Source organism: Ostrea edulis, chromosome 6 (genome assembly GCF_947568905.1).
Source record: "Ostrea edulis chromosome 6, xbOstEdul1.1, whole genome shotgun sequence".
Lineage (NCBI taxonomy): Eukaryota > Metazoa > Mollusca > Bivalvia > Ostreida > Ostreidae > Ostrea > Ostrea edulis.
In genome coordinates this window covers 85,041,169-85,054,282 of record NC_079169.1, presented here as the reverse complement: position 1 = coordinate 85,054,282, position 13,114 = coordinate 85,041,169, and the positions used below count along the sequence as shown (strand labels likewise).

General features: G+C 33.8%; 1 protein-coding gene across 9 annotated transcripts in view; it reads left to right on the top strand.

Moving 5' to 3' along the window:
• LOC125683008 (kinesin-like protein KIF17) overlaps positions 1 to 13,114 on the top strand; it is a 29,393-nt gene that overhangs the window by 7,374 nt on the left and 8,905 nt on the right. For 4 of the 9 annotated variants that reach the window (XM_048923662.2, XM_048923667.2, XM_048923664.2 and 1 more), the window contains exons 5-13: positions 601 to 834; positions 2,323 to 2,706; positions 2,829 to 2,914; positions 3,610 to 3,769; positions 5,122 to 5,160; positions 6,485 to 6,523; positions 8,735 to 9,276; positions 11,453 to 11,567; positions 12,967 to 13,004. In XM_048923662.2, the coding sequence (XP_048779619.1) occupies positions 601 to 834; positions 2,323 to 2,706; positions 2,829 to 2,914; positions 3,610 to 3,769; positions 5,122 to 5,160; positions 6,485 to 6,523; positions 8,735 to 9,276; positions 11,453 to 11,567; positions 12,967 to 13,004 (1,637 nt within the window). The remainder of the gene's footprint in view (positions 1 to 600; positions 835 to 2,322; positions 2,707 to 2,828; positions 2,915 to 3,609; positions 3,770 to 5,121; positions 5,161 to 6,484; positions 6,524 to 8,734; positions 9,277 to 11,452; positions 11,568 to 12,966; positions 13,005 to 13,114) is intronic. The other 5 variants (XM_048923669.2, XM_048923665.2, XM_056142440.1 and 2 more) reach the window with 3 other exon arrangements.

Here is a 13,114-nt window from a genome sequence, read left to right as displayed (position 1 = left end):
CAGAAAAACCGACTAAATATAACAGTCAATTGTCTGCAACACTATTTCCTTACAGAACAACAGACTAAATATAACAGTTAATTGTCTGCAACACTATTTCCTTACAGAACAACAGACTAAATATAACAGTTAATTGTCTGCAACACTATTTCCTTACAGAACAACAGAATAAATATAACAGTTAATTGTCTGCAACACTATTTCCTTACAGAACAACAGACTAAATATAACAGTTAATTGTCTTCAACACTATTTCCTTACAGAACAACAGACTAAATATAACAGTTAACTGTCTGCAACACTATTTCCTTACAGAACAACCGACTAAATATAACAGTCAATTGTCTGCAACACTATTTCCTTACAGAACAACAGACTAAATATAACAGTTAATTGTCTGCAACACTATTTCCTTACAGAACAACAGACTAAATATAACAGTTAATTCTCAAAAACACTATTTCCTTGCAGAACAACAGACTTTATGAATAATGGATATGATAAAAAAAATCACTTATTTTTTAATACAGAAATAAAATTAGAATACTTTTACATTTTTAAGCAGAACATTTACGACATGAAGTATTTTTTTTGTGACAGGGCTTTCAATGCACCCAGTGCACAATGTTATGGACTGTGAGAAAATCATGTCCAAAGGTTGGTCAAACAGAGCTGTAGGGGCTACATTGATGAATGCCGATTCCTCCAGAAGTCATTCAATATTTACCATTAATATTGAGATGGTCACGGAGGATGAAGCTGGGGAGGAGCATATCAGAGCTGGAAAATTGAATCTGGTAGATTTAGCAGGAAGTGAAAGACAAGCCAAAACAGGTAAAGAGACTGTGACATAAAGTTGAATTATCTCCCTTTTTAATGATTGAAAGCTTTGAAAAGATATGGTATTTTATGTAGAAGAATATTTCTTTGGTAATTGAATTTCATTTATCACATGAATAAGAATCATTAGTGATAGAGCTACAGATGTATATATATTAAGGGATAAACTTAGTCCTTTAAAATGGAAAAATTGATATATGAAACTTTTGAGATTTGAAATTTCTTAATACTTCAATTCTTGTGTGACAAAAAACCATGAAAATATTTACAATTTGTAATGATGTCAGAAATGAAGCAAATTATTGTATACTGTCATATTTTCATAGATTTTTCATTTCAAAAATTTAAAACATTAGAGAAACATGATTTCTACCATTGATGAGTCTTTCGTATATTCTGTAGTAACAATATGCATCATGATAGCTCAATGGTAGAAAAATAAGTAACATTCTCCATAGTATTCTATGTTTGCAGAAAGGAAAATGGATTCTCATAATGTTGGTGATCTGTTTATTTCTCACAGTTTATAACTTTATATCCAGACCCTATGGTATCCACTCGTGAGAATCTTTCATAATTTTAACCTTAAGGTGTTGGTTTCCAGTTTTGACTTTGTCTAGAAATGAAAATGGTTAAAAAACATGCATCTTTTCATCAAAAGTTCAAGGATATTTCTTTCCTGTGATGTCATTAGCTATTTTTATACCTCCCGCAACAAGTTGTGGGGGGGTATACTGGAATCGGGTTGTCCGTCTGTCTGTCCGTCCGTCTGTAGACGCAATGGTTTCCGGGCTCTAAAGCATTATCCTTTCCACCTACCGTCACCATATCATATATATGGACTACCCATGGGATCAAGATGTTCCCTATCGATTTTGGGGTCAAAAGGTCAAAGGTCAAGCGCACTGGACATCGAAGTAGCAATATGGTTTCCTGGCTCTAAAGCGTTATTCTTTCCACCTACAGTCACCATATCATACATATGGACTACCCATGGGATGAAGATGTTCCCTATCGATTTTGGGGTCCAAAGGTCAAGTGCACTGGACATCGAAGTAGCAATATGGTTTCCGGGCTCTAAAGCGTTATCCTTTCCACCCACAGTCACCATATCATACGTATGGACTACCCATGGGATGAAGATGTTCCCTATCGATTTTGGGGTCAAAGGTCACGCGCACTGGACATCGAAGTAGCAATATGGTTTCCATTTAAATTCTTTAACGGCTTTTTTCATCGCATGGAGATACTATGTTCCTAGATAATCCATTTCTCCCTACAAACGAGAATACCCAAGGTTTGTCATGCCATTTGTTTTTTACACTCAGAAAAGAGGTAGTTTATACCTATTACCAACACCCTTTGGGAGATTGGGATAAGCGGGGGGTATTCTTAGTGAGCATTGCTCACAGTACCTCTTGTTTCCTGTGACATTGCTTAATGGGAATCTGTGTGGTAAGTGATGAAATTTTTCCTTTGCAGGTGCAACTGGTGACCGTTTAAAAGAAGCAACAAAGATCAACCTCTCTCTATCTGCGCTTGGTAATGTCATATCAGCTCTGGTCGATGGTAAATCCAAACATATTCCATACAGAGACTCCAAGCTGACCAGGCTGCTCCAGGACTCACTGGGAGGCAACACCAAAACCCTAATGGTGGCCTGCTTGTCCCCGGCTGACAATAACTATGATGAGAGCTTGAGTACGCTTCGGTATGCCAACCGAGCCAAGAACATACAGAACAAACCAAAGATTAATGAGGACCCCAAGGACGCTCTGTTGAGGCAATACCAGGAGGAGATTGAGAAGCTGAAGGCCATGTTGATGGGGCAGATTCCTGTGCCGGAGGGAGGTCTTGGAAACCTTGGTGGGTAGTCTCTGTTCCATTATTACAAGAAGCAGTCGATTGAAAGACTGGCAATTAGTGTGGATCAGTATGGTATCCATGTATGTACCAATATCCATGTATTAACAAAAATGTAATTGTAGATGCTGCCAAAATTCAAAGAACAAAGAAAGATTCAGAATCCTCGACAAGAGAGGAACTGGAGGAAGAAAAGAAAAGAATAAGAGAGGTTTGTCATCTGTAGGAAAGAAACTGTTCAATGTGTGATGTATAATTTAGTGAAAAATGAGAGTTTTATATATATACCCTTGGCTTGTTAGAATTACACATATGCTTAGATATTTTGATTCATATTAAAATCTTATCTCAATGGAAACCCTATTGAATTTGGGTTCACATGGTCAAAGGTCAAGGGTCAAACTGGACATAGTAATATATTGTCTCCTATATTTTGAGAATCCTTTGCTTGATTGACACCAAACTTGGTACACTGGTACATCTTAAGGAGTAGATGACTATTTTAAATAGTAGATCCCTATTGATTTTGAGGGCATATGGTCAAAAGTCAATCCAGTCCGGACATAGGAATATATTATCTGCTCAATATCTTGAATTGTTTTGGCACTACTATCAATTAAATGATACATGTGTATAACCCTTTTCATTTTTGCACGGGGGTGGGAGTTGGGGTTATACATGTTTCTGAAACATTTCTTGTTCATTCTCAATATCATATTTTCATTGTTTTTACACTGTTTATTCCAACACACTGTATTCCAATAAAAAAAAAATTGTCTCAGTGTGAATGTTGGATTAGACAGGGTGAAATCTGCACACTATAGATACAATGTAGAATAATATCCTTGAGTATGAAAGACATTTGCTGTCTTAGACAAAAAAATATCTACAAAGTTTTCTATACAGGAATATGACTCGAAGCTGGAAGGACTAAAGGCAGAGTACGAGCAAGAGATAACTAACAAGAAAAAAATCCAACAGGACATGTTGAAGTTACGAGCCTTTTATGACACACAGTTGTCCTCAGTCGATGGACAGATAGCAGGGTTACCACCCACTGCTGCAGGTAATTTCTGAGTTTTTGTCATTTGTCAATTTATTAAACAGAATTATCTTTCCAGTTACATTCGCTTAATCAAGTGATATTGGGTCCAAAAAAAGAAATTTTGTTTGTTTTCAACAAAGCGTAAATTTTCATTTATTAAATTTACAGTGCATAGTTTACTTACTCTATATTTAGTTACATGTAGTCATTGTTGCATGTAGATGTTTACGTATACAGATATATACATGTAACAATAAGTGTTTATTACAATTCTTATTCACATTTATATGTGCTGCTAATGTGACATCTAAAATATGAAATATTTTATAGGGAAAAATAATAAGGGAAAGTCCAAAAAACCGGGTAATCCATTAGCTAGGAGAATACTATATACCATATAACTATTAATTATAGACTGTGTATGGGCAATGTATCTTGTGTAGTTAGGAGGCAACGTTAGGATTTTTTGGGTCATGTTCCCATTGAAGTAGGGTGTGTGCGATATATGTTGAACAGAACAAAATATTTCTCCATATGTATACATAGCTTTTTAAATTTTGGAAATAGTTTTAACTCTAGTGGAGAACTTATTAAACAGGAATAATATCTAACAATTGACACTGGGTTGATTAATTTTTGTCCCAAATTTATTCAATTTAGAATATTACTGCTTATTTTGATATCATTGCCTTGAATAATTTATAATTTTAATTATTTATTCTCATCAACATTAATGATGGAAAATGTTTGAGAGCTTCAATAATACTTTTATCTTATGCATATTGTTTACAGTCACTAGTAAACATTAGTGATTAGATACTAATTTCTGTCAGATAGTCAGTTGGAATTTTTTAGGAGTAGTATACTTGTACCATATGTGGTCTAGAGGCTAGAGAAAAATGTAAAATAGATGCTAATTGAACAAGAACTATCAATATCAAACATAAGTACACAGAATTTTAAAGATATTATCCAGATTATGTTCAGGTTGTTGGAGAGGATTACCTTCATTTAACTCATAAACTAAAAGTCATATCTAAGTTTTATTTTAAAATATGGAATGAAATGAAGAAATTGACAAGCTGTCAGATTTTTTGTATCGGGGAAATTACACATTGTCAATTAGATGGAAAGTGGATGTACAAGAAATAATTCAATTTAGAGTTGTTAAAATTTGGTAGAAAATTCAAAATGTGAACATTGATAGGGGGGGGGGGGGGGGGGTAGAGAATGGGTAGTATTAGATTTGAATTTGAACATGAAGTAAGTATAGATGGATGGCAGTAGGGTAACTGGTTTTCTAATAATCCAATAACCATTGGTAAGATGATGGACAGACAGACATACATGCTAATGTGAATTTTGTGATGTAGTACTAGGAGAGATAGAATGGCAGGATGAGAACGGACAGAGTGAGTGTATAATACCTTGTAATCACGCTTTGTGCATCTGTGTGTTTGTCCCTTTGGACAGGAAAGAGCAGGAAATCAAATCTATGTGAATGTTTTGTTTAGTAAATTTTATACTCGGATCTAATGAACTTGATATAACCGTCAAATATTTCTGCCATTTTATTCCTTTTTTTTCTCTATAAATCTATAATTGATTTGTATTGTTATTGTAAAGGACACTGTAATTTAACTGAAATATCGTGGACTTAATGCAAGATGCAGTAGAATAGATATGTAAAAGTCTGTACAGCAAAACCTTCCTGCTCTTTCTGTACCATATTGTTAATGATATTGACTGCAACAAGCATCTTTTAGCACAGGCAGTGCTGTTGGTATTTCATTCTTTTGATTGTTCACTTGTAAGTGTACAGAAATTGGTTTCCATTTGCTGTGTTTTGTGTGTAAGATGCTTGTCCACAGACTGGCATATTCCTGGAGTTTGAAGCACACATTTTTTATTTCTAACACGTACCCCCTTGTTTGATGACCTCTGTAACTAACATACTATGAATTATCTAATGTTGTGATATCTAATGTGCATGTTTAAGATATGTGATGTGTACCACATGGAAATACATTGAACAGTTTATCAATACATGTACGTTAATTACTTTTCTTTTCTGCAATTTATGGGAATCCTATCAGGGTATTTAGCGTCATATTTAGTGATTTTGGTCATGAAATCTTTAATTTCTAATCCAATGTAATTTAGTAAAAAAAAGTATAATGAAACCATGAACTATTTTTTTTTAGCCATTTCTGTTTTAGATTGGTTGTCCGGTTGCGTTATTAGGGCATCCTGAGTTTTCACTTTACCCTTTTTTCTTTTCTGTGCAGTCACAGCAAATGCATTTACAGCCGTCTTTCAGCAAGTCTTCCTCAAGCTCTTTAAAACAATCTGTATCAAACATAAATAGACTCTGTGCCTATAACATATTTTGTGCAGTTAAAGCTTGAAGGCATTGTTTAGAATATTTATACTCTTCAGTTAGAGATGAATTTGGTAAGAAGTATATACATGTAATAAAATTTTCATTTTATTGACTTACAGCCATATAAGAAAAATAATGATGAATTTATTTATCAGAATGAAATGAAGTGCAAAAACGCAGATATATGTATATATAACTACAAGTGAAGTGAAAGCGATTTTCAAATGATTATGTACATGTATGTCAAAAGACACGAATATCGTGAGTGAGACATGAGATTGAGGTGAAGTCTTAGACTCTTTAAGAATTCTTCATAATCTGATATGCGTCTCCCTCCATTTTTTTGTCGATAGTGCTTAAATTGGATGAGGATGTGTTTCCCGGTGGTGTGGGTAAGTCAGGACTGCATTTCTCACTCAGTTTACACAACAGCAAAAACATTTGTGTGTGGTGCCTAATTGACACACTTTTCTTGTGATGCAGTGTGCCAATATATGCTTCTCTTTCAGTCTTCCTATTTTTATTTGTCTTATACACAAAATTCATTTCAAACAAGTGAATTCTTTTATTTCCTTTTATCTTCTTCAGACTTTAGATCAAAATATGTTGCACACAGTGCTGGTATGTGTATGCTATTCAGTAAAGGTTTTGAATGAAAAGGGGAAAAAATGAATGGATTGAAGTAATTACAGCGTAGTCCTTATAATTGTTTTTTAAATGAAGTACACATTTTATCCATGAAAGGAAAGGGAAATTTTAAATCTTTTTTGTATAAAAAAAAAAAAAAAAGATAAAGATGAATAGAGGATTTTAAAAAGATGCTATTTCAAATAACATATATATATATATATATATATATATATATATATATGTGTGTGTGTAATGACACAGCGACTGTGTGAGATTGCATCAGTGTGTATAAGTAGCGCTTTAGGAGCATAACAAAGCTTCCTTTTTTAGGGAAGTCGTTGTGGCCGAGTGGACTTGCGCACTGGTTTGACAATCTTGCTAGGCGGTGGGTGCCGTACGTCGTTGGTTTGACCCTGGGCTGGGGAGAAAATTTTCAGTACCTAGTTGTGATTATTTAGTGCTTTATATATATATATAGATAAGATAAGATAAGTTTGTTCCAATTTTGGGCCCAGAGGGCATAACATTAAGACATTTTATAAAGAAGGAAATTCAAAAAAGAAAGAAAGTTCACAACATTAACTACAGGTTACATAGACTGCAAACTGCATGTTGGGGAAACAAGTACATACATATATGAATTGCTATATATATATATATTTGTACATCACAAGGATGGAAATACATACAGTTGTCTTTTGATAGTCCGATTTTTAATGTCTTTTGGAGGTCAAAGGTCATGGTCACAGGATTAAGATGTACTTGAAATTGTGCCTTATATGGAAGCTTCTTATTTATTGGTAATATGAATCTGTTGGATTTCCTGAGTGGGTAATGATTAAATCATGTAGTTATTCTACAGCCAGGAATGGGATCTTGAGGAATTCACACCGTTATATTAGCTATTAGTGATAGTCTGAAACGATTAACATCTGGTGAAATCATTTAATATTTGTTTTAATTTTGTATGGTTAAGAATACATTTCCAGTTTGCTTGTATTGTTTTCAAGGTTTAACATTTGTTTTTTTGGGTAAAAAGTTAATGTTTTAAAGTATAGTGCATCAATGGTAAGCTGTATGGTGGTAGAGAAAGATCTTTAGATTTGTTTTGTGAAGAAAAAGTCATTTTAAAAAAGTTATGTTACTCAAATATGAGTTGTATTTATCAAATGATAACATTATAAAAAAAAAACTGAATGATTTGTTATAAAGTGTAAATGTTTTGCATGTGTATGCTGAGTTTAATTAGAATGAAAAGATTGATTTTATAAACCTGATAACCTGAAGAGGTAAACAGATCACCAACACATTATGAGAATGCAGTGTTAAATTTATTTGATTGACCGGTTTTGAACATGGGGCGGTCGTCATCAGAACCTTATAAATGATCAAGAAATCATTATTTTGATAAATCTGTTAAGTATTGACTGATTTTCTGATTGCAATTTCTTTTCAAGATAACACAATTTGCACATGATCTTTGAAATCATACCAGTATTCATGACCTATGTATTTTGTAATGCAATGTTTTTTTCCTTCTGTACAAATAACAGTCAGTCTTGTGCAAATTCCCTGTCATTTACTTGCACAAAGTCTTACACAAGCATATCCGACACAAACAGTTTCCCTTCTGAACACCCTCTCATGCTTGCACATTAAGTATTGCTTTTTTGTTGGCATTGAAATTACATGTTTTAAAATTTTTGTTCTCAGTATGATTTCATGGAGAATTTTCAGTGATTTTGTATTTCAGGATATAACTTGTGTTATCTCTTTTTTTCTTTGTTAACTATGTCCCTGCTTTTAATGTCAAATTCAACTGCATAAGATTTAAGATATTTCAATCTTTCTTCATTATTGTAGAAATTTTTAATGTCATACATTGCTTTAAATTGTTCTAATCCATTTGTCTTTCAGTGTCTAAAATACCAGATGTCTTTTGTTAAAAAAATATGATTTTATGGTAATTATAGAACCTAAGCCAGGTCAGCAAGTGGTGACACAGGATGGCAAGACCACAGTGGCTTCAGCTCAGTCTGGTCAAGAAGTGGTGACCAGTGATGGTAAAGTGGTAGTTCTACCACCTGGAAGCCAAGTGGTTACTGAGACTGAGAGTGGACAGCAGCAGATAGTAACGCCTGATGGCACTGTGGTGGTGGCAGCCAGCGGACATCCAGTCGCTGTACAACCTACAAAACCACCGGTCAAAACTACATCTGATGGCAAGGTGATCGTCATCGACTCGGACGGACAAGAAGTAGTGCAGCAGCCTGGTATACCCGTAGTGATGCAGGATGGACGAACTGTCATGATTGACTCCAAGACTGGTAGACAGGTGGTCAAGCAGACAGTGGTCGTGGTCAATCAGAACAACCAGATGATCAATGAGGATGGAAATCTGGTCAATGAGAAAGGCCAGTTGATCAACCCGGAGGGCCAAGTGGTGGATGCTAATGGACGTGTTTTGACTTCGGAGGAACTGGCTCAAGCCAATGCTGTGGCTGGGGAAACAAAGGTAAACAGCTGGATATTGATAAAACTTCAATAATTTTATGGGTGTTTATCTTCAGTTTTCAAAAGAGCCCATCTATTTAGATTATCCTTGGCTTAAGGTGCTTGTCTTGTTCTAATTTCGGCACAAAGAAATCTTGTGTGATCAGTTTTTAGTTGGCTGTTATTTGTGATTTTTAGGTGAATTAGTCACTTAAAAGATTTAATGTAATCTATGTCCATTGTCGTGGAGTAACATATTTACTGTAATCTATGTCCATTGTCGTGGAGTAACATATTTACTGTAATCTATGTCCATTGTCGTGGAGTAACATTTGAGCATTTTCTTTTTAAATATACTAGTGGGACAACATTTACACGTACTAAATTCTGTATGTAACATAATACATAATTGTAAATTTCTCAGGCCATCCTTCCTGAGGATTGTGGCAAAACCTTATTTAAATTTTTTTTTACAATTTTTAAAAGATTTTCTTATTTCCATTTCATTTTAAGCAAACTGCTTTCACAATTTTTACCAAAAATTTTGTGCAACATCTTTTAGAGAAGGGGATCAGAAGTTGTGAATTTCATGGTTCCTGCCCTTTTGGGGATGTAGGGGTAGGACTGAAAACGATCTAGGAAACATACTAATTACATAGTGATATAAAGCATAGGGGCCACTACCAAGGTTAAGAAATTCAGGCTCTAGATGGGGCTGTAAGGATTAGACAGTTGAAAAGCAGTTATTAAAAGCTGGTCCCTGGATCAGGTGGTCAGGCCCAGGAAAAGATCACATAGTGAAAATGCATTCAATCTTATTATGTTTTATTAGCTGATAATATAGTGGTAATGTTTTATCAGGTGATAATATAGTGGTAACTGTCTGTTTTATTAGATGATAATATAGTGGTAACTGTCTGTTTTATTAGATGATAATATAGTGGTAACTGTTTTATCAGGTGATAATATAGTGGTAACTGTCTGTTTTATTAGATGATAATATAGTGGTAACTGTTTTATCAGATGATAATATAGTGGTAACTGTTTTATTAGATGATAATATAATGGTAATTGTTTTATTAGATGATAATATAGTGGTAACTGTCTGTTTTATTAGATGATAATATAGTGGTAACTGTTTTATCAGGTGATAATATAGTGGTAATGTTTTATCAGGTGATAATATAGTGGTAACTGTTTTATCAGGTGATAATATAGTGGTAACTGTTTTATCAGGTGATAATATAGTGGTAACTGTCTGTTTTATCAGGTGATAATATAGTGGTAACTGTTTTATTGGATGATAATATAGTGGTAACTGTTTTATCAGGTGATAATATAGTGGTAACTGTTTTATTAGATGATAATATAGTGGTAACTGTTTTATCAGGTGATAATATAGTGGTAACTGTTTTATCAGGTGATAATATAGTGGTAATTTTTTATCAGGTGATAATATAGTGGTAATTTTTTATCAGGTGATAATATAGTGGTAACTGTCTGTTTTATCAGGTGATAATATAGTGGTAACTGTTTTATTAGATGATAATATAGTGGTAACTGTTTTATCAGGTGATAATATAGTGGTAACTGTTTTATCAGGTGATAATATAGTGGTAACTGTTTTATCAGGTGATAATATAGTGGTAACTGTCTGTTTTATCAGGTGATAATATAATGGTAACTGTTTTATTAGATGATAATATAGTGGTAACTGTTTTATCAGGTGATAATATAGTGGTAACTGTTTTATCAGGTGATAATATAGTGGTAACTGTTTTATTAGATGATAATATAGTGGTAACTGTTTTATCAGGTGATAATATAGTGGTAACTATTTTATTAGATGATAATATAGTGGTAATTTTTTATCAGGTGATAATATAGTGGTAATGTTTTATCAGGTGATAATATAGTGGTAACTGTTTTATTAGATGATAATATAGTGGTAATTTTTTATCAGGTGATAATATAGTGGTAACTGTTTTATCAGGTGATAATATAGTGATAACTGTTTTATCAGGTGATAATATAGTGGTAACTGTTTTATTAGATGATAACATAGTGGTAATTTTTTATCAGGTGATAATATAGTGGTAATTTTTTATCAGATGATAATATAGTGGTAATTTTTTATCAGGTGATAATATAGTGGTACTTTTTTATCAGATGATAATATAGTGGTAATTTTTTATCAGGTGATAATAAAGACAGTGACAAACACAGAGTATATCAAAACTACAGAGTTTGTGGAGGTAGAGAAGACGAGAGAGCCAGATTCTGTGACCGGGGCAAATCTTCCTGAAGGACCAGGTATTGTCTCAGATTACACTCAAATCGTTTTAGCACACCCGACTGACCTGATCATTTCTTGGTCATCTATTAATTTCAATCTCAAGCCAAGACCAATTTAACCAGTCTTGGCACAAAGCATTTTTGGTTAATTATTAATGGGGATTTGTTTTTCTTCATATGAAAGACCATGCCCACTTCTTATAGGAGATAGTTAAGAAATAGTTCAGAGAAAGAATATAATTTCAACAATCTTTTCTGCAGGACACTTAATAGGCCTAGAAGTAATTTAATTTCATTTGTACACTTTCATTGGTTCATTATAGGATTAAACATTCTTTTATATACCCGCATAAAAATGCGGACGTATTATGCTATACCACTGTCGTCTGTCTGTCCCTCTAACTTTGTCTTCGCAACCCTTACTAACCTCTTTGGGGGATTTTAATGAAACTTGGTACAAAGAAAGATCACAATGTGGAGCTGTGCATATTGCAAGGGGAATGCTGTCCAATGTTTTTAAAGGAGTTGTGGCCCTTGAACTTAATTTTTTTCTATTCAAAATACTTTGTCTTTGCAACTCCTCCTAAACCCTTTTGGGGATTTTGATGAAACTTGGTACAAAGAAAGATCCCAATGTGGAGATGTGCATATTACAAAGGGAGCACTGCACCACTATTTTTGAAGGAGTTAGGGCCCTTGGACTTAAGATTTATTTTATGCAAGTACTTTGTCTTCACAACTCCTCTTAAACCCTTAGGGGGATTTCAATGAAATTTAGTACAAAGTAAGATCACAATGTGTAGATGTGCATATTATAAGGGAATTGCTGTCTCACTATTTTTGAAGAAGTTTCAGCCCTTGGACTGTAAATGAAAATGTGAATGAAAACACAACTCATCATGTATTTTATTGTTACTTGTAACTTTTTATGCCTACAGATTCAAACATTTGGGGGCATATAGTTTTTGGTCTGTCTGTTTATCTGTGGAAAAAAATTAAACCTTAACCATGTGTATGGAGAAGTTATAGTCCATGGGCTTAGATTTGTCGCTGCAAATACATGTACCTTGATTTTGCAACTCATAGAACATTTTATATTGATCCAAATTATTATCCTTGGATATGGATTTACTTGTTCAAATTCCTGGGTCAATAATGTATGCGGGCGTATCATGTACCAGTGTAGCGGTGCCCTATTTTTGTGAAGTCACATTGGAAGACAGGAATCAGTTTTGAAGAAAACGAATTTTCATTTCATGGTTCATGTATTTCAACGTAGAAATTACTGATTTTCAGAGAAATCAAAGACGGTTTAACATTCAAGGCTAGAAATGGCTGTTGTTGCATCTAGTCCTCGATTTAGAATACGGCTTGAAGCACCAAGTATAAAACAATTCATTTATGTTTTATTTTATAGTGGTAGCAGGAAAACAAGTCACAAAACCAGATGGAACTGTAAGTACATATGTTTTATCAATACACTTTTTTAGAAATTTACCTCAGTATCTCTATTGCTGCCCCTTACTTTGCTGAATTACAATTTGTATTTAGTTGCACTCGTACCA